General features: G+C 53.7%; 11 protein-coding genes across 13 annotated transcripts; all 11 read right to left on the minus strand.

The window, feature by feature from the left end:
- Window positions 1-385: 385 nt before the first annotated feature.
- LSM04_006976 (DNA/RNA-binding protein Alba-like) lies at window positions 386-1,024 on the minus strand (the record flags this gene model as incomplete). Its single annotated transcript, XM_067332873.1, has 1 exon — window positions 386-1,024. One exon carries the CDS (start codon window positions 1,022-1,024, stop codon window positions 386-388), a length of 639 nt encoding a protein of 212 aa, XP_067185791.1.
- A 1,945-nt stretch (window positions 1,025-2,969) lies between these two features.
- Window positions 2,970-3,638, minus strand: LSM04_001551 (DNA/RNA-binding protein Alba-like; the record flags this gene model as incomplete). Its single annotated transcript, XM_067332874.1, has 1 exon — window positions 2,970-3,638. One exon carries the CDS (start codon window positions 3,636-3,638, stop codon window positions 2,970-2,972), a length of 669 nt encoding a protein of 222 aa, XP_067185562.1.
- Window positions 3,639-4,837: 1,199 nt separating this feature from the next.
- Window positions 4,838-6,554, minus strand: LSM04_009584 (uncharacterized protein; the record flags this gene model as incomplete). Of its 3 annotated transcripts, none has more annotated exons than XM_067332877.1 (2): window positions 4,838-5,951; window positions 5,998-6,554. In XM_067332877.1, the coding sequence occupies 2 exons, from the start codon at window positions 6,552-6,554 to the stop codon at window positions 4,838-4,840; spliced, it is 1,671 nt and encodes a 556-aa protein (XP_067185919.1). The 3 variants fall into 3 exon arrangements, with proteins under 3 accessions (XP_067185919.1, XP_067185920.1, XP_067185918.1); XM_067332876.1 differs by having other exon boundaries at window positions 5,901-6,350; window positions 6,413-6,436; XM_067332878.1 differs by lacking the exon at window positions 5,998-6,554 and having other exon boundaries at window positions 4,838-5,848.
- A 308-nt stretch (window positions 6,555-6,862) lies between these two features.
- LSM04_004714 (uncharacterized protein) lies at window positions 6,863-8,134 on the minus strand (the record flags this gene model as incomplete). The annotated part of the gene is made up of 2 exons (XM_067332879.1): window positions 6,863-7,937; window positions 7,980-8,134. The coding sequence occupies 2 exons, from the start codon at window positions 8,132-8,134 to the stop codon at window positions 6,863-6,865; spliced, it is 1,230 nt and encodes a 409-aa protein (XP_067185697.1).
- Window positions 8,135-9,326: 1,192 nt separating this feature from the next.
- On the minus strand, window positions 9,327-11,045 carry LSM04_004380 (uncharacterized protein; the record flags this gene model as incomplete). The annotated part of the gene is made up of 1 exon (XM_067332880.1): window positions 9,327-11,045. One exon carries the CDS (start codon window positions 11,043-11,045, stop codon window positions 9,327-9,329), a length of 1,719 nt encoding a protein of 572 aa, XP_067185686.1.
- Window positions 11,046-11,350: 305 nt separating this feature from the next.
- Window positions 11,351-11,728, minus strand: LSM04_006224 (uncharacterized protein; the record flags this gene model as incomplete). Its single annotated transcript, XM_067332881.1, has 1 exon — window positions 11,351-11,728. The coding sequence occupies one exon, from the start codon at window positions 11,726-11,728 to the stop codon at window positions 11,351-11,353; it is 378 nt and encodes a 125-aa protein (XP_067185751.1).
- Window positions 11,729-11,942: 214 nt separating this feature from the next.
- Window positions 11,943-15,129, minus strand: LSM04_002650 (uncharacterized protein; the record flags this gene model as incomplete). Its single annotated transcript, XM_067332882.1, has 2 exons — window positions 11,943-14,474; window positions 14,515-15,129. The coding sequence occupies 2 exons, from the start codon at window positions 15,127-15,129 to the stop codon at window positions 11,943-11,945; spliced, it is 3,147 nt and encodes a 1,048-aa protein (XP_067185613.1).
- Window positions 15,130-15,550: 421 nt separating this feature from the next.
- Window positions 15,551-16,376, minus strand: LSM04_000729 (uncharacterized protein; the record flags this gene model as incomplete). Its single annotated transcript, XM_067332883.1, has 2 exons — window positions 15,551-16,266; window positions 16,325-16,376. The coding sequence occupies 2 exons, from the start codon at window positions 16,374-16,376 to the stop codon at window positions 15,551-15,553; spliced, it is 768 nt and encodes a 255-aa protein (XP_067185520.1).
- A 207-nt stretch (window positions 16,377-16,583) lies between these two features.
- On the minus strand, window positions 16,584-19,959 carry LSM04_001546 (uncharacterized protein; the record flags this gene model as incomplete). The annotated part of the gene is made up of 2 exons (XM_067332884.1): window positions 16,584-18,227; window positions 18,268-19,959. 2 exons carry the CDS (start codon window positions 19,957-19,959, stop codon window positions 16,584-16,586), a joined length of 3,336 nt encoding a protein of 1,111 aa, XP_067185561.1.
- Window positions 19,960-20,380: 421 nt separating this feature from the next.
- Window positions 20,381-23,793, minus strand: LSM04_002376 (uncharacterized protein; the record flags this gene model as incomplete). The annotated part of the gene is made up of 2 exons (XM_067332885.1): window positions 20,381-23,095; window positions 23,134-23,793. The coding sequence occupies 2 exons, from the start codon at window positions 23,791-23,793 to the stop codon at window positions 20,381-20,383; spliced, it is 3,375 nt and encodes a 1,124-aa protein (XP_067185605.1).
- Window positions 23,794-25,749: 1,956 nt separating this feature from the next.
- LSM04_009264 (uncharacterized protein) lies at window positions 25,750-27,532 on the minus strand (the record flags this gene model as incomplete). The annotated part of the gene is made up of 2 exons (XM_067332886.1): window positions 25,750-26,766; window positions 27,356-27,532. 2 exons carry the CDS (start codon window positions 27,530-27,532, stop codon window positions 25,750-25,752), a joined length of 1,194 nt encoding a protein of 397 aa, XP_067185903.1.
- Between the last annotated feature and the right edge of the window lie 173 nt (window positions 27,533-27,705).

Here is a 27,705-nt window from a genome sequence, read left to right on the forward strand (position 1 = left end):
GATTACCTTTCCTTTACCAGAAATAAATCAATAAAAATAGTCCATTCGAAACATTCTCACATACAAAATAAAAAAACATCCCAGTTGAAAGTACAACAAGGAAAAAAAAGAACAGCATAATACCCTTCCCCACCATAGTGAGACTACAGCTAACACACAAACAAACACACACACACACACAATGAAAAATTCATGTTCATAGACCTTTCCCTTTTTTTTCTTTTTCAATCTTTCCCTTACACTGGTTCACCAAGGCATCAGTAATATATTGGGTCACGCAATTAAGCTGTTCCTTTATTTCATTGATTTTTCACTCCTTGTTGTGCTGTTAATCCTTTAATAGTATTTCTTTCCTACAGGGTTAACTTCAGTCATAACATTTCCACTATGCACCACCTCGTGATGCCCCGCCACGTGATCGGCCCCGACCACTGCCGCGTGCGCCTCCGTAGTTGCCGCCGCCCCGTGAGGAGCCCCGTCCGGCACCCCCGCTGCCACGACTGCCACCGCCCCTCGCGGCGTTGCGAGGTCTACGGCCAAGGCCGCCGGCGGTGGACTCGCCGGGCTCGCGTTCCTCCTGCTCCTTCACCTCATCCTCCGGCAGCGGCGGCTGATAGCCAACGTGGTGCTTGTCAAGGGGCTTCAGGGAGAGTGTGATGAGGATAGTCGACACCTTCCGTTCCACTTCAAGTCGCTCCTTCTTCTCGTCAACAGGCTCGTACTCGTCACGGATGACCTCCGACGAAATGTCAGTCGTCTGGTGCAGACCAGCCACACGCCGCTTCACAATTTCGGCGATGTTCACTGCGTTGTGGATGGCAGCTCCCATGGCGCTGATCTTGACAGTGTCGTACTGTGCCTTCCCGTCCTCACCACGGAGCAGGGCAATTGCGTACGCAATGTAGCTGCGCTGACCGTGCTTCGCCGTCACGCGAATCTCGTTCTCCGGTCCCTGACCCTTCTCCTTCTCCCCTTCCGCCTTGCGAACGCGGCGGTACTCATCACGGGATGGGTATGTCGGCATCAGTGTAACGTATGTATGAATGCTGATTAAAGTAGAGCGAGTAAAAACTACATTGCAAACAGTAAAGAAGAAAAAAAATAAAAGAAAAAAAAAGTGATATAAACAAATTTAGAGTGTTTTTTTTTTTTGTTGTTTAACAAGAGGGACTGCTAGTCGGTAGAAGGGAAAATCCTAACACACATTTTCACTCCCCTCCTCCCATAGAAACCGATGTGGGGTGATGCGTGTCGTTCCCCTAACATTTCCTCTCAGTTAGTAGATGAGAGCAGCATAAGTTTCGTTCTGATATCCTGAATGATGCATGCTTTTTTTTTTCCTTCCTGCATTTCTTTCTTTCTTGTCTGTCTTTCACTCTCAGCTCTCACCAGCCCTTGTTTCCTTTTATCCTTTCCTCTCCTTATTCTTTTCGTTTTTTTTTTCTGCTGTCCCTCCCACCATCCCCTCTCAATGATTCCGATTTTCAGGTGCTGTCTCCCCGTATATCCAACTGATAAATCAGATATATATATATATATATATATATATATATATATATATATATATATATAAAGATCAAAAGTGAAGAAAAAAATTAAAGAGAGATATATGCACGTACAAAGAAATATGGTAATCCAAAAATAAGAAATGAGTGAGAAATAAAAAAAAGAGAAAAAATCGTATGGCATCGGCATACGACTCTTTCTTTAGTGTTCCTTTTTTTTTCTCTATATCTCCCACCCATACATTACTTTAATAATTTTCTCCATTTTCGGTCTCTAACACCTTCTACTATTTTCTTCTGGAGTATGTGCATATGATTTCCCCATATATAAATAAATAAATAAATATATATATATATATATATATATATATATTACTATTATTATTTTTCTTCTTTCCCATTTCTTTCTCCCAGTAATGTAGAGGGCAACGTCTGAGGAGAGCAATGGTCATGTATGTTTGCGTATCCTGTTGGTCTTAGTAGTATCGCTGTAAACGGGAGACAAGGAGTAGGGGGCCAGCGGTTGGTAACTCATTCCAGCATAGGGCATCAACAAAAGCAACGAAGAAGTAAAAAAAAAAAGGAGGGGCAAAAGAAATACAGACACACAGAGGGGAAAAAATATATACCGTACATACTCACAAATACGAAACAGCAAAACGTGCGTATTATGTAGGTAAATACGTACATGGATGCAAGACTGAGTGACTGTATCCTCTTTGCTCCCCTTACCCTTCCACTCCCATTCGAATGTGTTGAATATAAAAAAAAAAATTCCTCTCGACAAAGGAAAAATGATTGCAAGGAAAAACAACAGAAGACAACGGATTGATATATTGTTGTTGCCTACAGCATACACTCGCCCCATCCAATAAAACGGTCAATTCCCCCCCCCCCCCCCCTCTGCATTTTTATACAACCATCAACACAGTTTGTTCAGTATATTTTCCTTTTCTCATTTTTCTTTCATTCCTGGGTGTTTTTCTTTTTTTTTTTCCTTCAACATTTTTATAGTTTTTTATCCTAAACACTTATCATAAAGTATAGAAAACACAGGGGTATTTGACTTCATTTTTTTTCTCAGTTCATTCCTTTCGTGCTGATGGTTGTACTGGGGAATTTGATTTATTTAATACTTCCTCTACTGTTGTTCTTATTGATCTCCTTGGTTTGGAAAAGGGGCAGGGTTGTGCTATTTTTCTACGAAAAAAATGGTGTTATTGTTTCTCTCTCTCTCTGTCAATCTCCCTGCCGTGTTTGTTTTGTTTTCATTTGGCCTCATTTATAAATTTTATTTCTTTTTTTTCGATTTTCATTTTTCTTCCCATATCTCTTTCTTTCACTTGTCGGGGAAGCAAAACCACAGTCCCACATAATTGCAGGTGGTCACAACACCCAACGAAGCCCATAATTTTCACGTTCACATTTTTTGCTCTTTACAACAACAGGCCGGGATTTTCTCCTTTACTCTGCACGACGATCGTTGCGACGATCAGGCGCACCACCTCGTGATGCCCCGCCACGTGATCGGCCCCGACCACTGCCGCGTGCGCCTCCGTAGTTGCCGCCGCCCCGTGAGGAGCCCCGTCCGGCACCCCCGCTGCCACGACTGCCACCGCCCCTCGCGGCGTTGCGAGGTCTACGGCCACGGCCGCCGGCGGTGGACTCGCCGGGCTCGCGTTCCTCCTGCTCCTTCACCTCATCCTCCGGCAGCGGCGGCTGATAGCCAACGTGGTGCTTGTCAAGGGGCTTCAGGGAGAGTGTGATGAGGATAGTCGACACCTTCCGTTCCACTTCAAGTCGCTCCTTCTTCTCGTCAACAGGCTCGTACTCGTCACGGATGACCTCCGACGAAATGTCAGTCGTCTGGTGCAGACCAGCCACACGCCGCTTCACAATTTCGGCGATGTTCACTGCGTTGTGGATGGCAGCTCCCATGGCGCTGATCTTGACAGTGTCGTACTGTGCCTTCCCGTCCTCACCACGGAGCAGGGCAATTGCGTACGCAATGTAGCTGCGCTGACCGTGCTTCGCCGTCACGCGAATCTCGTTCTCCGGTCCCTGACCCTTCTCCTTCTCCCCTTCCGCCTTGCGAACGCGGCGGTACTCATCACGGGATGGGTATGTCGGCATCAGTGTAACGTATGTATGAATGCTGATTAAAGTAGATCTTTCCTTGTATTCCAAGTAGAGCGAGTAAAAACTACATTGCAAACAGTAAAGAAGAAAAAAAATAAAAGAAAAAAAAGTGATATAAACAAATTTAGAGTGTTTTTTTTTTTTTTGTTGTTGTTTAACAAGAGGGACTGCTAGTCGGTAGAAGGGAAAATCCTAACACACATTTCCACAAACCTTACTGGCATGAACTAATTCGCATTAAATAATGATTTTCGATGATAGACACACATAACGCGGAATAACAAGGGAAGAAACTAAAAATAACGATGGAGGCCTTTGTCATAGCCATTTTGTCCTAAATACATTATATCGCCCTTTTATTGTACTCTTTCTTTTCCTACTTTACTTTTCTTAGTGCTTCAGATTTCCTAAATCTCTTCCCCGACACGATTTTCCCCTTATACTATAAAATTGTGAGACTACTGATATACAGAAAATTGTACGGATGTCTATGGATATACCTGTTTTTTTTTTTTTTGCGTTCCTTTTTGCTTCTCTTCGTGGCGCCGTTCATTCCTTGTACGTTTGTGTGTTGGCATTGCCCACTAAGCAGATATTTTTCGTAATACGAATAGATAAGAGATGAACGCGCATTTGCTTGAACATTTCAGTGAAGTGCTGAAATCAAAAAAAAAAAAAATACGCTCGCAGACGCACATAATATATATAGTTAAAAAAAATAAAATCTACGCTACGTTTAATCACGTGGTGGTTGCTAAAGCACAACAAGGAATCTCCTCTTCGGAATTCTTTTTCAGCCAAATGTCAGAGTCTCAGAGATATAAGCAGCGAGAAAAATGAGATTGGAAAGCAGGAGCATAGAGTCAGTGAAGCGCAAACCCCGTGGTTATATGAAATAGCGTTAAAAGAGCACGTCACAACTTATCTAGCCCACAAGGTTCTCTGATCATGTAGACATTCTTCGCAACACCAGAATTCCAAGCTAATTCTTTTCATGACGACAAGCTAACACTGAACCCCTGGAAATCACTCCAGCAAATAGAATCATGACAGAGCACATGACGACACAAGGAGCAAGCAATCCTCTTACAACACGATTATCTACCATAATGATGTAGTCAGAAAAACAGGCTTACATCACATAACAAACAAAAAAAACTACGCAAAAGAAAGAGAAAAAAAAAAAAAACAGACTATGCTGCAGAGAACTGTTTTGCCGCCTGCTCATTCATTAAGGAAAGCTGGCGCTCAAAAGCACCCTTGTTGAGCTGCCGGAGAGATGAGATAAGCTCCTCCAATGACTGCTGATGACTTTCCATCCATTCCTTCTGTTCGTTAAAAGAATTAAGGCGTGAATCCAGCAATGCCAAAGTAACTCTAACTGCAGCCCTCGACTTTTCAGCACTCGCCGCCGCACTGTCCAGCTCGGTGATCACATCCTGAACCTCTTTCTCACGTGTGCTCCAGAACACCCGCTGAAGCGTTAGTGATGCAGTGCGGAACGTCTGTCTCATATGTTGGTTGTCCTGCTCGTGCTCACCAAGTACACCCTTTTCGTTTGTCGTCTCCTCTTCTGACACCTTAAGGAAGGATGCATATTCCTCGCGTAAAATAGTCAGTCGGTCCTGCAAAGTCCCAAGGATATTCTCCAACGCCGTCTCATACTGTCGTACAATTGTTTCATTTGTCTTCTTCTCCTTCTCAAGATTCGTGCTGCGTCGGGAGCGCGACTCTTCCTGGCGCTTCTGGTGATCCTCCGCGCGCCTGGTGTCACGATACGCCTGCAACTGTTGCTTTAAAGCAAGCAGGTTGTTTTCGTAAATGACCGCGTCCGACTGGCGCGCCTCTTCCGAGGACCTCAGCGCTTCAGACAACCGCTGGATCTCACCCCGCGACCCCGTCTCAGCCTCCTGTGTCTTTTCAAGGACAATAGCCATCTCCTCCATACGGCCCATCAGTTTCGCGAACTCCTCTGCGCGGTCGGGTTCTGCAGAACCGCCGCGCGAGTACACGTCACCATTTGGCGGCTCACTCTTTGAGCGCAAACGGGCGCGCAGGTTTTCAATTATGACGTCTTTCGCAAGTATGCACTCCTCAAACTCACGCTCCTTCGCTTCCATCTCCTTTTTGTTCTCTTGCACGATGGCGGCAATCAATTCATTTTGGCGTAGCATGTGCTTGTCAATGCGCTTGCGTTCTCGCATTATTGCTTCTAGCGCTTTCTTCTTTTCTTCTTCTAGGCGCTTGTTCTCCGCCTCACTGGCGCGCAGCGCCTCTTGTGCACTGCTGAGGGCGTCTGACAGTTCTCTCCCTATCTTCCATCTCCTGCCTTAACTCATTCTCCATCTGGCACTTGGACCGCTCAAGCTCGGCTGCCTTCTTTGCGTTTTCCTCCTGCAGCTTTGCCAACTTGTCCTTCATCTCGTCTTCAAGTTCCGCGATACGCTTCAACGCCGCATCCAAGCCGTCTGCCGGAGCATCACGGTTGGCGTACAGTCTCATTACCTCCCGAAAGGGGTAGAGCTCCACACGTTCCTGGATCTCTGCCTCGCTAACATCTGCGTCGTGAGAAACATGGAAGGTAACATACAAACTGCCAAGTCTGAACTCACAGAGAGTGATGTCCTCCTGTGTCACACGACACGCAACAGCCGCCTCCGCAATGAACGTGGCCCGCAGTGTATCCAGATGGTTAATTAACACACACTTCCAGTCATCCCCATCGAAGCGCTTAACGTGGCGTGTCGTGACAACAGACACGGATGCACACGACTCGGAGGACGAAATACCATCCAAAAATTCCGGTTCTTCAAACAATGGAGTGTACGACGCGCTATCATCGACACTGCCACTCTTAATTGTCCAAAACCCGCCATTTCGGCTTCCGTCGTCCTTGTGAACGGATTGCATGAATGCGTCTGACAGATTATGAATTGAACTGCTCAGTGGTTCCAAATAAAAAAAAAAAAACACCAGAAAACAAAAAAAGGAATTGTAAGATTGAAGAAATCTCATTGGAAGCAAAAAAAGTCAACACAAACAAATTCAAAAAAATCAAAATAACGTATGCCTTCAATGTTCCTCCTTCTTACTGTTACGCCCCCACGAACAAAGAGATATAAAAAAAAGGCAATTACTTGATTTGATTCTTCGGATGCACTTAACACCAATGTGCAAAAGCAAAAAAAAAAAACTCAAGAAAGAAAAAAAAACATAAATTATTCTTCGTCAACACCTCTTCTACGAAGCTCTTCCCGCATATTCTCAACATCACATTCCAATAGCCTCACACGATCATTAAACGACTGCACCAGAGACTCTTGGCACTCAACATAGCCCTTTATTATATTGGACTGTGATACCACTTTTTCTTGCAGCTTCTTCACACCTTCAACCAATAGCACACAAGTACCACAATTCCAGGAATCAGAAGAATGTGAATACACTGACGCAACGTCATCACGAGCAGCGGATATAGAGTGACAAATAACTGCAGCATCCCTCTCTCCAGCAGTGTGATCTTCAAGAAAAGGAGCAACTTCACACAAAAAAGCATCAGGACTCAGCCCAACTTCCATATCTGGTAAATCACCCATCGTTTCTGTCTCATCACATCTCAAACCTTCACCAGGAAAAACGATTTTCCCAACGGATTCAGAAGGCACTACATCATGATCGCCCTTCAAGACCCCACCCTTTACGGACTCTGCTTGCGACCGCAGGAACAAATCGATTTGAGTACGCAAATCCTCCTGACCTCGACAAACGCTCAGTATTACATCCCTCAGTTCTTCCTGTGCAACCACAAAATCATTCAACTGCCTCTTCACCTCCATCTGAGTAGAAGAAAAATCACTCAAAGCCAACTGCGAAACCAAGAAATCGTTAACCTCCCGACGTTCATCGATTATTGACTGTGGCCAAGATCCCTCGACCTCCTCCACGGCAACAAGGCGTGTGCGTGGCACATCACTCAGCTCATTCCTCAAGTGCGCTAGCTCCTCCAGCTTTGCGTTCAGCTTCTTGTTCTCCTGGCGCAGGTCCTCGAGCTCCTTCGTGGAGTCGGCACGCTCCTTCAGCTGTGCATGGAGCTTCACATTCTCTTCCCGCACTCTCTCCAGGTCCTTCTTGGCGTGCTTCAGCTTGCCCAGCTGGGCATTCAGCTCCTTCTGCGCGCGCCGCAGCTTGTCCAGCTCCTCATCCTGCAACAAGGTCGACCTGCGGAGCTCGCACAGCTCCGTCTCGTCCGCACCCACGGGGGTCTCCCGCTGCTGTTGCTGCTGAGGGAACTCCCTCGTCAGCGACGTCAGCATCTCGCGCGGCGCATCTTCTTACAGCCCTCTCACTTCTCTCACCGTCCCTCGTGCCGCTGCGGGCCCATGGCCACGGACGCCAGCGGTGGAGTTGCCAGGATCGCACTGCTCCTCCTCCTTCTCCCCTTCCGCCTTGCGAACGCGGCGGTACTCATCACGGGATGGGTATGTCGGCATCAGTGTAACGTATGTATGAATGCTGATTAAAGTAGATCTTTCCTTGTATTCCAAGTAGAGCGAGTAAAAACTACATTGCAAACAGTAAAGAAGAAAAAAAATAAAAGAAAAAAAAGTGATATAAACAAATTTAGAGTGTTTTTTTTTTTTGTTGTTGTTTAACAAGAGGGACTGCTAGTCGGTAGAAGGGAAAATCCTAACACACATTTCCACAAACCTTACTGGCATGAACTAATTCGCATTAAATAATGATTTTCGATGATAGACACACATAACGCGGAATAACAAGGGAAGAAACTAAAAATAACGATGGAGGCCTTTGTCATAGCCATTTTGTCCTAAATACATTATATCGCCCTTTTATTGTACTCTTTCTTTTCCTACTTTACTTTTCTTAGTGCTTCAGATTTCCTAAATCTCTTCCCCGACACGATTTTCCCCTTATACTATAAAATTGTGAGACTACTGATATACAGAAAATTGTACGGATGTCTATGGATATACCTGTTTTTTTTTTTTTGCGTTCCTTTTTGCTTCTCTTCGTGGCGCCGTTCATTCCTTGTACGTTTGTGTGTTGGCATTGCCCACTAAGCAGATATTTTTCGTAATACGAATAGATAAGAGATGAACGCGCATTTGCTTGAACATTTCAGTGAAGTGCTGAAATCAAAAAAAAAAATACGCTCGCAGACGCACATAATATATATAGTTAAAAAAATAAAATCTACGCTACGTTTAATCACGTGGTGGTTGCTAAAGCACAACAAGGAATCTCCTCTTCGGAATTCTTTTTCAGCCAAATGTCAGAGTCTCAGAGATATAAGCAGCGAGAAAAATGAGATTGGAAAGCAGGAGCATAGAGTCAGTGAAGCGCAAACCCCGTGGTTATATGAAATAGCGTTAAAAGAGCACGTCACAACTTATCTAGCCCACAAGGTTCTCTGATCATGTAGACATTCTTCGCAACACCAGAATTCCAAGCTAATTCTTTTCATGACGACAAGCTAACACTGAACCCCTGGAAATCACTCCAGCAAATAGAATCATGACAGAGCACATGACGACACAAGGAGCAAGCAATCCTCTTACAACACGATTATCTACCATAATGATGTAGTCAGAAAAACAGGCTTACATCACATAACAAACAAAAAAAACTACGCAAAAGAAAGAGAAAAAAATAAAAAACAGACTATGCTGCAGAGAACTGTTTTGCCGCCTGCTCATTCATTAAGGAAAGCTGGCGCTCAAAAGCACCCTTGTTGAGCTGCCGGAGAGATGAGATAAGCTCCTCCAATGACTGCTGATGACTTTCCATCCATTCCTTCTGTTCGTTAAAAGAATTAAGGCGTGAATCCAGCAATGCCAAAGTAACTCTAACTGCAGCCCTCGACTTTTCAGCACTCGCCGCCGCACTGTCCAGCTCGGTGATCACATCCTGAACCTCTTTCTCACGTGTGCTCCAGAACACCCGCTGAAGCGTTAGTGATGCAGTGCGGAACGTCTGTCTCATATGTTGGTTGTCCTGCTCGTGCTCACCAAGTACACCCTTTTCGTTTGTCGTCTCCTCTTCTGACACCTTAAGGAAGGATGCATATTCCTCGCGTAAAATAGTCAGTCGGTCCTGCAAAGTCCCAAGGATATTCTCCAACGCCGTCTCATACTGTCGTACAATTGTTTCATTTGTCTTCTTCTCCTTCTCAAGATTCGTGCTGCGTCGGGAGCGCGACTCTTCCTGGCGCTTCTGGTGATCCTCCGCGCGCCTGGTGTCACGATACGCCTGCAACTGTTGCTTTAAAGCAAGCAGGTTGTTTTCGTAAATGACCGCGTCCGACTGGCGCGCCTCTTCCGAGGACCTCAGCGCTTCAGACAACCGCTGGATCTCACCCCGCGACCCCGTCTCAGCCTCCTGTGTCTTTTCAAGGACAATAGCCATCTCCTCCATACGGCCCATCAGTTTCGCGAACTCCTCTGCGCGGTCGGGTTCTGCAGAACCGCCGCGCGAGTACACGTCACCATTTGGCGGCTCACTCTTTGAGCGCAAACGGGCGCGCAGGTTTTCAATTATGACGTCTTTCGCAAGTATGCACTCCTCAAACTCACGCTCCTTCGCTTCCATCTCCTTTTTGTTCTCTTGCACGATGGCGGCAATCAATTCATTTTGGCGTAGCATGTGCTTGTCAATGCGCTTGCGTTCTCGCATTATTGCTTCTAGCGCTTTCTTCTTTTCTTCTTCTAGGCGCTTGTTCTCCGCCTCACTGGCGCGCAGCGCCTCTTGTGCACTGCTGAGGGCGTCTGACAGTTCTCTCTCCCTATCTTCCATCTCCTGCCTTAACTCATTCTCCATCTGGCACTTGGACCGCTCAAGCTCGGCTGCCTTCTTTGCGTTTTCCTCCTGCAGCTTTGCCAACTTGTCCTTCATCTCGTCTTCAAGTTCCGCGATACGCTTCAACGCCGCATCCAAGCCGTCTGCCGGAGCATCACGGTTGGCGTACAGTCTCATTACCTCCCGAAAGGGGTAGAGCTCCACACGTTCCTGGATCTCTGCCTCGCTAACATCTGCGTCGTGAGAAACATGGAAGGTAACATACAAACTGCCAAGTCTGAACTCACAGAGAGTGATGTCCTCCTGTGTCACACGACACGCAACAGCCGCCTCCGCAATGAACGTGGCCCGCAGTGTATCCAGATGGTTAATTAACACACACTTCCAGTCATCCCCATCGAAGCGCTTAACGTGGCGTGTCGTGACAACAGACACGGATGCACACGACTCGGAGGACGAAATACCATCCAAAAATTCCGGTTCTTCAAACAATGGAGTGTACGACGCGCTATCATCGACACTGCCACTCTTAATTGTCCAAAACCCGCCATTTCGGCTTCCGTCGTCCTTGTGAACGGATTGCATGAATGCGTCTGACAGATTATGAATTGAACTGCTCAGTGGTTCCAAATAAAAAAAAAAAAACACCAGAAAACAAAAAAAGGAATTGTAAGATTGAAGAAATCTCATTGGAAGCAAAAAAAGTCAACACAAACAAATTCAAAAAAATCAAAATAACGTATGCCTTCAATGTTCCTCCTTCTTACTGTTACGCCCCCACGAACAAAGAGATATAAAAAAAAGGCAATTACTTGATTTGATTCTTCGGATGCACTTAACACCAATGTGCAAAAGCAAAAAAAAAAAACTCAAGAAAGAAAAAACATAAATTATTCTTCGTCAACACCTCTTCTACGAAGCTCTTCCCGCATATTCTCAACATCACATTCCAATAGCCTCACACGATCATTAAACGACTGCACCAGAGACTCTTGGCACTCAACATAGCCCTTTATTATATTGGACTGTGATACCACTTTTTCTTGCAGCTTCTTCACACCTTCAACCAATAGCACACAAGTACCACAATTCCAGGAATCAGAAGAATGTGAATACACTGACGCAACGTCATCACGAGCAGCGGATATAGAGTGACAAATAACTGCAGCATCCCTCTCTCCAGCAGTGTGATCTTCAAGAAAAGGAGCAACTTCACACAAAAAAGCATCAGGACTCAGCCCAACTTCCATATCTGGTAAATCACCCATCGTTTCTGTCTCATCACATCTCAAACCTTCACCAGGAAAAACGATTTTCCCAACGGATTCAGAAGGCACTACATCATGATCGCCCTTCAAGACCCCACCCTTTACGGACTCTGCTTGCGACCGCAGGAACAAATCGATTTGAGTACGCAAATCCTCCTGACCTCGACAAACGCTCAGTATTACATCCCTCAGTTCTTCCTGTGCAACCACAAAATCATTCAACTGCCTCTTCACCTCCATCTGAGTAGAAGAAAAAATCACTCAAAGCCAACTGCGAAACCAAGAAATCGTTAACCTCCCGACGTTCATCGATTATTGACTGTGGCCAAGATCCCTCGACCTCCTCCACGGCAACAAGGCGTGTGCGTGGCACATCACTCAGCTCATTCCTCAAGTGCGCTAGCTCCTCCAGCTTTGCGTTCAGCTTCTTGTTCTCCTGGCGCAGGTCCTCGAGCTCCTTCGTGGAGTCGGCACGCTCCTTCAGCTGTGCATGGAGCTTCACATTCTCTTCCCGCACTCTCTCCAGGTCCTTCTTGGCGTGCTTCAGCTTGCCCAGCTGGGCATTCAGCTCCTTCTGCGCGCGCCGCAGCTTGTCCAGCTCCTCATCCTGCAACAAGGTCGACCTGCGGAGCTCGCACAGCTCCGTCTCGTCCGCACCCACGGGGGTCTCCCGCTGCTGTTGCTGCTGAGGGAACTCCCTCGTCAGCGACGTCAGCATCTCGCGCGGCGCCTCTCCGGCCGCTTCTGCCACTTCCTCCACGGCAACAAGGCGTGTGCGTGGCACCTCAATCAGCTCCTCAGCAAGAGGCTCATCGCGGCTCTCACCCTCTCCACGTGGCGACAACGAAACCAGCAGCTCAGCCGGCTGTCGTTCCAGCTGTGCACGCAGCTCATCGTTCAGCAGACGCAGGTCACTCAGCTCATTCCTCAAGTGCGCTAGCTCCTCCAGCTTTGCGTTCAGCTTCTTGTTCTCCTGGCGCAGGTCCTCGAGCTCCTTCGTGGAGTCGGCACGCTCCTTCAGCTGTGCATGGAGCTTCACATTCTCCTCCCGCACTCTCTCCAGGTCCTTCTTGGCGTGCTTCAGCTTGCCCAGCTGGGCATTCAGCTCCTTCTGCGCGCGCCGCAGCTTGTCCAGCTCCTCATCCTGCAACAAGGTCGACCTGCGGAGCTCGCACAGCTCCGTCTCTTCCGCACCCACGGGGGTCTCCCGCTGCTGTTGCTGCTGAGGGAACTCCCTCGTCAGCGACGTCAGCATCTCGCGCGGCGCCTCTCCGGCCGCTTCTGCCACTTCCTCCACGGCAACAAGGCGTGTGCGTGGCACCTCAATCAGCTCCTCAGCAAGAGGCTCATCGCGGCTCTCACCCTCTCCACGTGGCGACAACGAAACCAGCAGCTCAGCCGGCTGTCGTTCCAGCTGTGCACGCAGCTCATCGTTCAGCAGACGCAGGTCACTCAGCTCATTCCTCAAGTGCGCTAGCTCCTCCAGCTTTGCGTTCAGCTTCTTGTTCTCCTGGCGCAGGTCCTCGAGCTCCTTCGTGGAGTCGGCACGCTCCTTCAGCTGTGCATGGAGCTTCACATTCTCCTCCCGCACTCTCTCCAGGTCCTTCTTGGCGTGCTTCAGCTTGCCCAGCTGGGCATTCAGCTCCTTCTGCGCGCGCCGCAGCTTGTCCAGCTCCTCATCCTGCAACAAGGTCGACCTGCGGAGCTCGCACAGCTCCGTCTCGTCCGCACCCACGGGGGTCTCCCGCTGCTGTTGCTGCTGAGGGAACTCCCTCGTCAGCGACGTCAGCATCTCGCGCGGCGCCTCTCCGGCCGCTTCTGCCACTTCCTCCACGGCAACAAGGCGTGTGCGTGGCACCTCAATCAGCTCCTCAGCAAGAGGCTCATCGCGGCTCTCACCCTCTCCTCGTGGCGACAACGAAACCAGCAGCTCAGCCGGCTGTCGTTCCAGCTGTGCACGCAGCTCATCGTTCAGCAGACGCAGGTCACTCAGCTCATTCCTCAAGTGCGCTAGCTCCTCCAGCTTTGCGTTCAGCTTCTTGTTCTCCTGGCGCAGGTCCTCGAGCTCCTTCGTGGAGTCGGCACGCTCCTTCAGCTGTGCATGGAGCTTCACATTCTCCTCCCGCACTCTCTCCAGGTCCTTCTTGGCGTGCTCCAGCTTGCCCAGCTGGGCATTCAGCTCCTTCTGCGCGCGCCGCAGCTTGTCCAGCTCCTCATCCTGCAACAAGGTCGACCTGCGGAGCTCGCACAGCTCCGTCTCTTCCGCACCCACGGGGGTCTCCCGCTGCTGTTGCTGCTGAGGGAACTCCCTCGTCAGCGACGTCAGCATCTCGCGCGGCGCCTCTCCGGCCGCTTCTGCCACTTCCTCCACGGCAACAAGGCGTGTGCGTGGCACCTCAATCAGCTCCTCAGCAAGAGGCTCATCGCGGCTCTCACCCTCTCCTCGTGGCGACAACGAAACCAGCAGCTCAGCCGGCTGTCGTTCCAGCTGTGCACGCAGCTCATCGTTCAGCAGACGCAGGTCACTCAGCTCATTCCTCAAGTGCGCTAGCTCCTCCAGCTTTGCGTTCAGCTTCTTGTTCTCCTGGCGCAGGTCCTCGAGCTCCTTCGTGGAGTCGGCACGCTCCTTCAGCTGTGCATGGAGCTTCACATTCTCCTCCCGCACTCTCTCCAGGTCCTTCTTGGCGTGCTTCAGCTTGCCCAGCTGGGCATTCAGCTCCTTCTGCGCGCGCCGCAGCTTGTCCAGCTCCTCATCCTGCAACAAGGTCGACCTGCGGAGCTCGCACAGCTCCGTCTCGTCCGCACCCACGGGGGTCTCCGCTGCTGTTGCTGCTGAGGGAACCCCTCGTCAGCGACGTCAGCATCTCGCGCGGCGCCTCTCCGGCCGCTTCTGCCACTTCCTCCACGGCAACAAGGCGTGTGCGTGGCACCTCAATCAGCTCCTCAGCAAGAGGCTCATCGCGGCTCTCACCCTCTCCACGTGGCGACAACGAAACCAGCAGCTCAGCCGGCTGTCGTTCCAGCTGTGCACGCAGCTCATCGTTCAGCAGACGCAGGTCACTCAGCTCATTCCTCAAGTGCGCTAGCTCCTCCAGCTTTGCGTTCAGCTTCTTGTTCTCCTGGCGCAGGTCCTCGAGCTCCTTCGTGGAGTCGGCACGCTCCTTCAGCTGTGCATGGAGCTTCACATTCTCCTCCCGCACTCTCTCCAGGTCCTTCTTGGCGTGCTTCAGCTTGCCCAGCTGGGCATTCAGCTCCTTCTGCGCGCGCCGCAGCTTGTCCAGCTCCTCATCCTGCAACAAGGTCGACCTGCGGAGCTCGCACAGCTCCGTCTCGTCCGCACCCACGGGGGTCTCCCGCTGCTGTTGCTGCTGAGGGAACCCCCTCGTCAGCGACGTCAGCATCTCGCGCGGCGCCTCTCCGGCCGCTTCTGCCACTTCCTCCACGGCAACAAGGCGTGTGCGTAGCACCTCAATCAGCTCCTCAGCAAGAGGCTCATCGCGGCTCTCACCCTCTCCACGTGGCGACAACGAAACCAGCAGCTCAGCCGGCTGTCGTTCCAGCTGTGCACGCAGCTCATCGTTCAGCAGACGCAGGTCACTCAGCTCATTCCTCAAGTGCGCTAGCTCCTCCAGCTTTGCGTTCAGCTTCTTGTTCTCCTGGCGCAGGTCCTCGAGCTCCTTCGTGGAGTCGGCACGCTCCTTCAGCTGTGCATGGAGCTTCACATTCTCCTCCCGCACTCTCTCCAGGTCCTTCTTGGCGTGCTTCAGCTTGCCCAGCTGGGCATTCAGCTCCTTCTGCGCGCGCCGCAGCTTGTCCAGCTCCTCATCCTGCAACAAGGTCGACCTGCGGAGCTCGCACAGCTCCGTCTCTTCCGCACCCACGGGGGTCTCCGCTGCTGTTGCTGCTGAGGAACTCCCTCGTCAGCGACGTCAGCATCTCGCGCGGCGCCTCTCCGGCCGCTTCTGCCACTTCCTCCACGGCAACAAGGCGTGTGCGTGGCACCTCAATCAGCTCCTCAGCAAGAGGCTCATCGCGGCTCTCACCCTCTCCACGTGGCGACAACGAAACCAGCAGCTCAGCCGGCTGTCGTTCCAGCTGTGCACGCAGCTCATCGTTCAGCAGACGCAGGTCACTCAGCTCATTCCTCAAGTGCGCTAGCTCCTCCAGCTTTGCGTTCAGCTTCTTGTTCTCCTGGCGCAGGTCCTCGAGCTCCTTCGTGGAGTCGGCACGCTCCTTCAGCTGTGCATGGAGCTTCACATTCTCCTCCCGCACTCTCTCCAGGTCCTTCTTGGCGTGCTTCAGCTTGCCCAGCTGGGCATTCAGCTCCTTCTGCGCGCGCCGCAGCTTGTCCAGCTCCTCATCCTGCAACAAGGTCGACCTGCGGAGCTCGCACAGCTCCGTCTCGTCCGCACCCACGGGGGTCTCCCGCTGCTGTTGCTGCTGAGGGAACCCCTCGTCAGCGACGTCAGCATCTCGCGCGGCGCCTCTCCGGCCGCTTCTGCCACTTCCTCCACGGCAACAAGGCGTGTGCGTGGCACCTCAATCAGCTCCTCAGCAAGAGGCTCATCGCGGCTCTCACCCTCTCCACGTGGCGACAACGAAACCAGCAGCTCAGCCGGCTGTCGTTCCAGCTGTGCACGCAGCTCATCGTTCAGCAGACGCAGGTCACTCAGCTCATTCCTCAAGTGCGCTAGCTCCTCCAGCTTTGCGTTCAGCTTCTTGTTCTCCTGGCGCAGGTCCTCGAGCTCCTTCGTGGAGTCGGCACGCTCCTTCAGCTGTGCATGGAGCTTCACATTCTCCTCCCGCACTCTCTCCAGGTCCTTCTTGGCGTGCTTCAGCTTGCCCAGCTGGGCATTCAGCTCCTTCTGCGCGCGCCGCAGCTTGTCCAGCTCCTCATCCTGCAACAAGGTCGACCTGCGGAGCTCGCACAGCTCCGTCTCGTCCGCACCCACGGGGGTCTCCCGCTGCTGTTGCTGCTGAGGGAACCCCTCGTCAGCGACGTCAGCATCTCGCGCGGCGCCTCTCCGGCCGCTTCTGCCACTTCCTCCACGGCAACAAGGCGTGTGCGTGGCACCTCAATCAGCTCCTCAGCAAGAGGCTCATCGCGGCTCTCACCCTCTCCACGTGGCGACAACGAAACCAGCAGCTCAGCCGGCTGTCGTTCCAGCTGTGCACGCAGCTCATCGTTCAGCAGACGCAGGTCACTCAGCTCATTCCTCAAGTGCGCTAGCTCCTCCAGCTTTGCGTTCAGCTTCTTGTTCTCCTGGCGCAGGTCCTCGAGCTCCTTCGTGGAGTCGGCACGCTCCTTCAGCTGTGCATGGAGCTTCACATTCTCCTCCCGCACTCTCTCCAGGTCCTTCTTGGCGTGCTTCAGCTTGCCCAGCTGGGCATTCAGCTCCTTCTGCGCGCGCCGCAGCTTGTCCAGCTCCTCATCCTGCAACAAGGTCGACCTGCGGAGCTCGCACAGCTCCGTCTCGTCCACACCCACGGGGGTCTCCCGCTGCTGTTGCTGCTGAGGGAACTCCCTCGTCAGCGACGTCAGCATCTCGCGCGCCGCCTCTCCGGCCGCTTCTGCCACTTCCTCCACGGCAACAAGGCGTGTGCGTGGCACCTCAATCAGCTCCTCAGCAAGAGGCTCATCGCGGCTCTCACCCTCTCCACGTGGCGACAACGAAACCAGCAGCTCAGCCGGCTGTCGTTCCAGCTGTGCACGCAGCTCATCGTTCAGCAGACGCAGGTCACTCAGCTCATTCCTCAAGTGCGCTAGCTCCTCCAGCTTTGCGTTCAGCTTCTTGTTCTCCTGGCGCAGGTCCTCGAGCTCCTTCGTGGAGTCGGCACGCTCCTTCAGCTGTGCATGGAGCTTCACATTCTCCTCCCGCACTCTCTCCAGGTCCTTCTTGGCGTGCTTCAGCTTGCCCAGCTGGGCATTCAGCTCCTTCTGCGCGCGCCGCAGCTTGTCCAGCTCCTCATCCTGCAACAAGGTCGACCTGCGGAGCTCGCACAGCTCCGTCTCGTCCGCACCCACGGGGGTCTCCCGCTGCTGTTGCTGCTGAGGGAACTCCCTCGTCAGCGACGTCAGCATCTCGCGCGCCGCCTCTCCGGCCGCTTCTGCCACTTCCTCCACGGCAACAAGGCGTGTGCGTGGCACCTCAATCAGCTCCTCAGCAAGAGGCTCATCGCGGCTCTCACCCTCTCCACGTGGCGACAACGAAACCAGCAGCTCAGCCGGCTGTCGTTCCAGCTGTGCACGCAGCTCATCGTTCAGCAGACGCAGGTCACTCAGCTCATTCCTCAAGTGCGCTAGCTCCTCCAGCTTTGCGTTCAGCTTCTTGTTCTCCTGGCGCAGGTCCTCGAGCTCCTTCGTGGAGTCGGCACGCTCCTTCAGCTGTGCATGGAGCTTCACATTCTCCTCCCGCACTCTCTCCAGGTCCTTCTTGGCGTGCTTCAGCTTGCCCAGCTGGGCATTCAGCTCCTTCTGCGCGCGCCGCAGCTTGTCCAGCTCCTCATCCTGCAACAAGGTCGACCTGCGGAGCTCGCACAGCTCCGTCTCGTCCGCACCCACGGGGGGTCTCCCGCTGCTGTTGCTGCTGAGGGAACTCCCTCGTCAGCGACGTCAGCATCTCGCGCGGCGCCTCTCCGGCCGCTTCTGCCACTTCCTCCACGGCAACAAGGCGTGTGCGTGGCACCTCAATCAGCTCCTCAGCAAGAGGCTCATCGCGGCTCTCACCCTCTCCACGTGGCGACAACGAAACCAGCAGCTCAGCCGGCTGTCGTTCCAGCTGTGCACGCAGCTCATCGTTCAGCAGACGCAGGTCACTCAGCTCATTCCTCAAGTGCGCTAGCTCCTCCAGCTTTGCGTTCAGCTTCTTGTTCTCCTGGCGCAGGTCCTCGAGCTCCTTCGTGGAGTCGGCACGCTCCTTCAGCTGTGCATGGAGCTTCACATTCTCCTCCCGCACTCTCTCCAGGTCCTTCTTGGCGTGCTTCAGCTTGCCCAGCTGGGCATTCAGCTCCTTCTGCGCGCGCCGCAGCTTGTCCAGCTCCTCATCCTGCAACAAGGTCGACCTGCGGAGCTCGCACAGCTCCGTCTCGTCCGCGCCCACGGGGGTCTCCCGCTGCTGTTGCTGCTGAGGGAACTCCCTCGTCAGCGACGTCAGCATCTCGCGCGGCGCCTCTCCGGCCGCTTCTGCCACTTCCTCCACGGCAACAAGGCGTGTGCGTGGCACCTCAATCAGCTCCTCAGCAAGAGGCTCATCGCGGCTCTCACCCTCTCCACGTGGCGACAACGAAACCAGCAGCTCAGCCGGCTGTCGTTCCAGCTGTGCACGCAGCTCATCGTTCAGCAGACGCAGGTCACTCAGCTCATTCCTCAAGTGCGCTAGCTCCTCCAGCTTTGCGTTCAGCTTCTTGTTCTCCTGGCGCAGGTCCTCGAGCTCCTTCGTGGAGTCGGCACGCTCCTTCAGCTGTGCATGGAGCTTCACATTCTCCTCCCGCACTCTCTCCAGGTCCTTCTTGGCGTGCTTCAGCTTGCCCAGCTGGGCATTCAGCTCCTTCTGCGCGCGCCGCAGCTTGTCCAGCTCCTCATCCTGCAACAAGGTCGACCTGCGGAGCTCGCACAGCTCCGTCTCGTCCGCACCCACGGGGGTCTCTCGCTGCTGTTGCTGCTGAGGGAACCCCCTCGTCAGCGACGTCAGCATCTCGCGCGCCGCCTCTCCGGCCGCTTCTGCCACTTCCTCCACGGCAACAAGGCGTGTGCGTGGCACCTCAATCAGCTCCTCAGCAAGAGGCTCATCGCGGCTCTCACCCTCTCCACGTGGCGACAACGAAACCAGCAGCTCAGCCGGCTGTCGTTCCAGCTGTGCACGCAGCTCATCGTTCAGCAGACGCAGGTCACTCAGCTCATTCCTCAAGTGCGCTAGCTCCTCCAGCTTTGCGTTCAGCTTCTTGTTCTCCTGGCGCAGGTCCTCGAGCTCCTTCGTGGAGTCGGCACGCTCCTTCAGCTGTGCATGGAGCTTCACATTCTCCTCCCGCACTCTCTCCAGGTCCTTCTTGGCGTGCTTCAGCTTGCCCAGCTGGGCATTCAGCTCCTTCTGCGCGCGCCGCAGCTTGTCCAGCTCCTCATCCTGCAACAAGGTCGACCTGCGGAGCTCGCACAGCTCCGTCTCGTCCGCACCCACGGGGGTCTCCCGCTGCTGTTGCTGCTGAGGGAACCCCCTCGTCAGCGACGTCAGCATCTCGCGCGGCGCCTCTCCGGCCGCTTCTGCCACTTCCTCCACGGCAACAAGGCGTGTGCGTGGCACCTCAATCAGCTCCTCAGCAAGAGGCTCATCGCGGCTCTCACCCTCTCCACGTGGCGACAACGAAACCAGCAGCTCAGCCGGCTGTCGTTCCAGCTGTGCACGCAGCTCATCGTTCAGCAGACGCAGGTCACTCAGCTCATTCCTCAAGTGCGCTAGCTCCTCCAGCTTTGCGTTCAGCTTCTTGTTCTCCTGGCGCAGGTCCTCGAGCTCCTTCGTGGAGTCGGCACGCTCCTTCAGCTGTGCATGGAGCTTCACATTCTCCTCCCGCACTCTCTCCAGGTCCTTCTTGGCGTGCTTCAGCTTGCCCAGCTGGGCATTCAGCTCCTTCTGCGCGCGCCGCAGCTTGTCCAGCTCCTCATCCTGCAACAAGGTCGACCTGCGGAGCTCGCACAGCTCCGTCTCGTCCGCACCCACGGGGGTCTCCCGCTGCTGTTGCTGCTGAGGGAACTCCCTCGTCAGCGACGTCAGCATCTCGCGCGGCGCCTCTCCGGCCGCTTCTGCCACTTCCTCCACGGCAACAAGGCGTGTGCGTGGCACCCTCAATCAGCTCCTCAGCAAGAGGCTCATCGCGGCTCTCACCCTCTCCACGTGGCGACAACGAAACCAGCAGCTCAGCCGGCTGTCGTTCCAGCTGTGCACGCAGCTCATCGTTCAGCAGACGCAGGTCACTCAGCTCATTCCTCAAGTGCGCTAGCTCCTCCAGCTTTGCGTTCAGCTTCTTGTTCTCCTGGCGCAGGTCCTCGAGCTCCTTCGTGGAGTCGGCACGCTCCTTCAGCTGTGCATGGAGCTTCACATTCTCCTCCCGCACTCTCTCCAGGTCCTTCTTGGCGTGCTTCAGCTTGCCCAGCTGGGCATTCAGCTCCTTCTGCGCGCGCCGCAGCTTGTCCAGCTCCTCATCCTGCAACAAGGTCGACCTGCGGAGCTCGCACAGCTCCGTCTCGTCCGCACCCACGGGGTCTCGCTGCTGTTGCTGCTGAGGGAACCCCCTCGTCAGCGACGTCAGCATCTCGCGCGCCGCCTCTCCGGCCGCTTCTGCCACTTCCTCCACGGCAACAAGGCGTGTGCGTGGCACCTCAATCAGCTCCTCAGCAAGAGGCTCATCGCGGCTCTCACCCTCTCCACGTGGCGACAACGAAACCAGCAGCTCAGCCGGCTGTCGTTCCAGCTGTGCACGCAGCTCATCGTTCAGCAGACGCAGGTCACTCAGCTCATTCCTCAAGTGCGCTAGCTCCTCCAGCTTTGCGTTCAGCTTCTTGTTCTCCTGGCGCAGGTCCTCGAGCTCCTTCGTGGAGTCGGCACGCTCCTTCAGCTGTGCATGGAGCTTCACATTCTCCTCCCGCACTCTCTCCAGGTCCTTCTTGGCGTGCTTCAGCTTGCCCAGCTGGGCATTCAGCTCCTTCTGCGCGCGCCGCAGCTTGTCCAGCTCCTCATCCTGCAACAAGGTCGACCTGCGGAGCTCGCACAGCTCCGTCTCGTCCGCACCCACGGGGGTCTCCCGCTGCTGTTGCTGCTGAGGGAACTCCCTCGTCAGCGACGTCAGCATCTCGCGCGCCGCCTCTCCGGCCGCTTCTGCCACTTCCTCCACGGCAACAAGGCGTGTGCGTGGCACCTCAATCAGCTCCTCAGCAAGAGGCTCATCGCGGCTCTCACCCTCTCCACGTGGCGACAACGAAACCAGCAGCTCAGCCGGCTGTCGTTCCAGCTGTGCACGCAGCTCATCGTTCAGCAGACGCAGGTCACTCAGCTCATTCCTCAAGTGCGCTAGCTCCTCCAGCTTTGCGTTCAGCTTCTTGTTCTCCTGGCGCAGGTCCTCGAGCTCCTTCGTGGAGTCGGCACGCTCCTTCAGCTGTGCATGGAGCTTCACATTCTCCTCCCGCACTCTCTCCAGGTCCTTCTTGGCGTGCTTCAGCTTGCCCAGCTGGGCATTCAGCTCCTTCTGCGCGCGCCGCAGCTTGTCCAGCTCCTCATCCTGCAACAAGGTCGACCTGCGGAGCTCGCACAGCTCCGTCTCTTCCGCGCCCACGGGGGTCTCCCGCTGCTGTTGCTGCTGAGGGAACTCCCTCGTCAGCGACGTCAGCATCTCGCGCGGCGCCTCTCCGGCCGCTTCTGCCACTTCCTCCACGGCAACAAGGCGTGTGCGTGGCACCTCAATCAGCTCCTCAGCAAGAGGCTCATCGCGGCTCTCACCCTCTCCACGTGGCGACAACGAAACCAGCAGCTCAGCCGGCTGTCGTTCCAGCTGTGCACGCAGCTCATCGTTCAGCAGACGCAGGTCACTCAGCTCATTCCTCAAGTGCGCTAGCTCCTCCCGCTTTGCGTTCAACTCCGCCTTCATGTCATTATTAGCAGCCTGTGCGTCATCAAGCTTCTTCTGCAGATCGTCATTGGCAGCCTGTGCGTCATCAAGCCTCTTCTGCAGATCGTCATTGGCAGCCTGTGCGTCATCAAGCCTCTTCTGCAGATCGTCATTGGCAGCCTGTGCCTCATCAAGCCGCTTCTGCAGATCGTCATTGGCAGCCTGTGCCTCATCAAGCCTCTTCTGCAGATCGCCATTGGCAGCCTGTGCCTCATCAAGCTTCTTCTGCAGATCGTCATTGGCAGCCTGTGCCTCATCAAGCCCCTTCTGCAGATCGTCATTGGCAACACGTGCGTCATCAAGCCTCTTCTGCAGATCGTCATTGGCAGCCTGTGCCTCATCAAGCCTCTTCTGCAGATCGTCATTGGCAGCCTGTGCCTCATCAAGCCTCTTCTGCAGATCGTCATTGGCAGCCTGTGCCTCATCAAGCTTCTTCTGCAGATCGTCATTGGCAGCCTGTGCCTCATCAAGCTTCTTCTGCAGATCGCCATTGGCAGCCTGTGCCTCATCAAGCCTCTTCTGCAGATCGTCATTGGCAGCCTGTGCCTCATCAAGCCTCTTCTGCAGATCGTCATTGGCAGCCTGTGCCTCATCAAGCCTCTTCTGCAGATCGTCATTGGCAGCCTGTGCCTCATCAAGCCTCTTCTGCAGATCGTCATTGGCAGCCTGTGCCTCATCAAGCCCCTTCTGCAGATCGTCATTGGCAGCCTGTGCCTCATCAAGCCTCTTCTGCAGATCGTCATTGGCAACACGTGCGTCATCAAGCCTCTTCTGCAGATCGTCATTGGCAGCCTGTGCAGCTCATCAAGCCTCTTCTGCAGATCGTCATTGGCAGCCTGTGCCTCATCAAGCCTCTTCTGCAGATCGTCATTGGCAGCCTGTGCCTCATCAAGCCTCTTCTGCAGATCGTCATTGGCAGCCTGTGCGTCATCAAGCCTCTTCTGCAGATCGTCATTGGCAGCCTGTGCGTCATCAAGCCTCTTCTGCAGATCGTCATTGGCAGCCTGTGCCTCATCAAGCCTCTTCTGCAGATCGTCATTGGCAGCCTGTGCCTCATCAAGCTTCTTCTGCAGATCGTCATTGGCAGCCTGTGCCTCATCAAGCCCCTTCTGCAGATCGTCATTGGCAGCCTGTGCCTCATCAAGCCCCTTCTGCAGATCGTCATTGGCAGCCTGTGCCTCATCAAGCCTCTTCTGCAGATCGTCATTGGCAGCCTGTGCCTCATCAAGCCTCTTCTGCAGATCGCCATTGGCAGCCTGTGCCTCATCAAGCCTCTTCTGCAGATCGTCATTGGCAGCCTGTGCCTCATCAAGCCTCTTCTGCAGATCGTCATTGGCAGCCTGTGCCTCATCAAGCTTCTTCTGCAGATCGCCATTGGCACTGCAGATCGTCATTGGCAGCCTGTGCCTCATCAAGCCGCTTCTGCAGATCGTCATTGGCAGCCTGTGCCTCATCAAGCCTCTTCTGCAGATCGTCATTGGCAGCCTGTGCCTCATCAAGCCGCTTCTGCAGATCGTCATTGGCAGCCTGTGCCTCATCAAGCCGCTTCTGCAGATCGTCATTGGCAGCCTGTGCCTCATCAAGCTTCTTCTGCAGATCGTCATTGGCAGCCTGTGCCTCATCAAGCCGCTTCTGCAGATCGTCATTGGCAGCCTGTGCCTCATCAAGCTTCTTCTGCAGATCGTCATTGGCAGCCTGTGCCTCATCAAGCCGCTTCTGCAGATCGTCATTGGCAGCCTGTGCCTCATCAAGCCGCTTCTGCAGATCGTCATTGGCAGCCTGTGCCTCATCAAGCTTTTTCTGCAGATCGTCATTGGCAGCCTGTGCCTCATCAAGCCTCTTCTGCAGATCGTCATTGGCAGCCTGTGCCTCATCAAGCCGCTTCTGCAGATCGTCATTGGCAGCCTGTGCCTCATCAGCCTCTTCTGCAGATCGTCATTGGCAGCCTGTGCCTCATCAAGCCTCTTCTGCAGATCGTCATTGGCAGCCTGTGCCTCATCAAGCCTCTTCTGCAGATCGTCATTGGCAGCCTGTGCCTCATCAAGCTTCTTCTGCAGATCGTCATTGGCAGCCTGTGCGTCATCAAGCCTCTTCTGCAGATCGTCATTGGCAGCCTGTGCCTCATCAAGCCTCTTCTGCAGATCGTCATTGGCAGCCTGTGCCTCATCAAGCCTCTTCTGCAGATCGTCATTGGCAGCCTGTGCCTCATCAAGCTTCTTCTGCAGATCGTCATTGGCAGCCTGTGCCTCATCAAGCCGCTTCTGCAGATCGTCATTGGCAGCCTGTGCCTCATCAAGCCGCTTCTGCAGATCGTCATTGGCAGCCTGTGCCTCATCAAGCTTCTTCTGCAGATCGTCATTGGCAGCCTGTGCCTCATCAAGCTTCTTCTGCAGATCGTCATTGGCAGCCTGTGCCTCATCAAGCCTCTTCTGCAGATCGTCATTGGCAGCCTGTGCCTCATCAAGCCTCTTCTGCAGATCGTCATTGGCAGCCTGTGCCTCATCAAGCCTCTTCTGCAGATCGTCATTGGCAGCCTGTGCCTCATCAAGCCTCTTCTGCAGATCGTCATTGGCAGCCTGTGCCTCATCAAGCCTCTTCTGCAGATCGTCATTGGCAGCCTGTGCCTCATCAAGCCTCTTCTGCAGATCGTCATTGGCAGCCTGTGCGTCATCAAGCCTCTTCTGCAGATCGTCATTGGCAGCCTGTGCCTCATCAAGCCGCTTCTGCAGATCGTCATTGGCAGCCTGTGCCTCATCAAGCTTCTGCAATCATGAGCCTGTGCCTCAAAGCCTCTTCTGCAGATCGCCATTGGCAGCCTGTGCCTCATCAAGCTTCTTCTGCAGATCGTCATTGGCAGCCTGTGCCTCATCAAGCCTCTTCTGCAGATCGTCATTGGCAGCCTGTGCCTCATCAAGCCGCTTCTGCAGATCGTCATTGGCAGCCTGTGCCTCATCAAGCCTCTTCTGCAGATCGTCATTGGCAGCCTGTGCCTCATCAAGCTTCTTCTGCAGATCGTCATTGGCAGCCTGTGCCTCATCAAGCCTCTTCTGCAGATCGTCATTGGCAGCCTGTGCCTCATCAAGCCTCTTCTGCAGATCGTCATTGGCAGCCTGTGCCTCATCAAGCCTCTTCTGCAGATCGTCATTGGCAGCCTGTGCCTCATCAAGCTTCTTCTGCAGATCGTCATTGGCAGCCTGTGCCTCATCAAGCCTCTTCTGCAGATCGTCATTGGCAGCCTGTGCCTCATCAAGCTTCTTCTGCAGATCGTCATTGGCAGCCTGTGCCTCATCAAGCTTCTTCTGCAGATCGTCATTGGCAGCCGTGCCTCATCAAGCCTCTTCTGCAGATCGTCATTGGCAGCCTGTGCCTCATCGCCTTCTGCAGATCGTCATTGGCAGCCGTGCCTCATCAAGCTTCTTCTGCAGATCGTCATTGGCAGCCTGTGCCTCATCAAGCTTCTTCTGCAGATCGTCATTGGCAGCCTGTGCGTCATCAAGCCTCTTCTGCAGATCGTCATTGGCAGCCTGTGCCTCATCAAGCCTCTTCTGCAGATCGTCATTGGCAGCCTGTGCGTCATCAAGCTTCTTCTGCAGATCGCCATTGGCAGCCTGTGCCTCATCAAGCTTCTTCTGCAGATCGTCATTGGCAGCCTGTGCCTCATCAAGCCGCTTCTGCAGATCGTCATTGGCAGCCTGTGCCTCATCAAGCCCCTTCTGCAGATCGTCATTGGCAGCCTGTGCGTCATCAAGCCTCTTCTGCAGATCGTCATTGGCAGCCTGTGCCTCATCAAGCCGCTTCTGCAGATCGTCATTGGCAGCCTGTGCGTCATCAAGCCTCTTCTGCAGATCGTCATTGGCAGCCTGTGCCTCATCAAGCCTCTTCTGCAGATCGTCATTGGCAGCCTGTGCCTCATCAAGCTTCTTCTGCAGATCGTCATTGGCAGCCTGTGCCTCATCAAGCCTCTTCTGCAGATCGTCATTGGCAGCCTGTGCCTCATCAAGCCTCTTCTGCAGATCGTCATTGGCAGCCTGTGCCTCATCAAGCTTCTTCTGCAGATCGCCATTGGCAGCCTGTGCCTCATCAAGCCTCTTCTGCAGATCGTCATTGGCAGCCTGTGCGTCATCAAGCCTCTTCTGCAGATCGTCATTGGCAGCCTGTGCCTCATCAAGCCTCTTCTGCAGATCGTCATTGGCAGCCTGTGCCTCATCAAGCCTCTTCTGCAGATCGTCATTGGCAGCCTGTGCCTCATCAAGCTTCTTCTGCAGATCGTCATTGGCAGCCTGTGCCTCATCAAGCCTCTTCTGCAGATCGTCATTGGCAGCCTGTGCCTCATCAAGCCTCTTCTGCAGATCGTCATTGGCAGCCTGTGCCTCATCAAGCCTCTTCTGCAGATCGTCATTGGCACCTGTGCCTCATCAAGCCGCTTCTGCAGATCGTCATTGGCAGCCTGTGCGTCATCAAGCCTCTTCTGCAGATCGTCATTGGCAGCCTGTGCCTCATCAAGCCGCTTCTGCAGATCGCCATTGGCAGCCTGTGCCTCATCAAGCCGCTTCTGCAGATCGTCATTGGCAGCCTGTGCCTCATCAAGCTTCTTCTGCAGATCGTCATTGGCAGCCTGTGCCTCATCAAGCCTCTTCTGCAGATCGTCATTGGCAGCCTGTGCCTCATCAAGCCTCTTCTGCAGATCGTCATTGGCAGCCTGTGCCTCATCAAGCTTCTTCTGCAGATCGTCATTGGCAGCCTGTGCCTCATCAAGCTTCTTCTGCAGATCGTCATTGGCAGCCTGTGCCTCATCAAGCCTCTTCTGCAGATCGTCATTGGCAGCCTGTGCCTCATCAAGCCTCTTCTGCAGATCGTCATTGGCAGCCTGTGCCTCATCAAGCTTCTTCTGCAGATCGTCATTGGCAGCCTGTGCGTCATCAAGCCTCTTCTGCAGATCGTCATTGGCAGCCTGTGCCTCATCGTCATTGGCACCTGTGCCTCATCAAGCTTCTTCTGCAGATCGTCATTGGCAGCCTGTGCCTCATCAAGCTTCTTCTGCAGATCGTCATTGGCAGCCTGTGCCTCATCAAGCCTCTTCTGCAGATCGTCATTGGCAGCCTGTGCCTCATCAGCTCTTCTGCAGATCGTCATTGGCAGCCTGTGCCTCATCAAGCTTCTTCTGCAGATCGTCATTGGCAGCCTGTGCTCATCAAGCCTCTTCTGCAGATCGTCATTGCAGCCTGTCTTCTGCAGATCGTCATTGGCAGCCTGTGCCTCATCAAGCCTCTTCTGCAGATCGTCATTGGCAGCCTGTGCCTCATCAAGCCTCTTCTGCAGATCGT

Source organism: Trypanosoma melophagium (assembly GCF_022059095.1).
Source record: "Trypanosoma melophagium isolate St. Kilda chromosome Unknown ctg9segment0, whole genome shotgun sequence".
Taxonomy (NCBI): Eukaryota; Euglenozoa; class Kinetoplastea; order Trypanosomatida; family Trypanosomatidae; genus Trypanosoma; species Trypanosoma melophagium.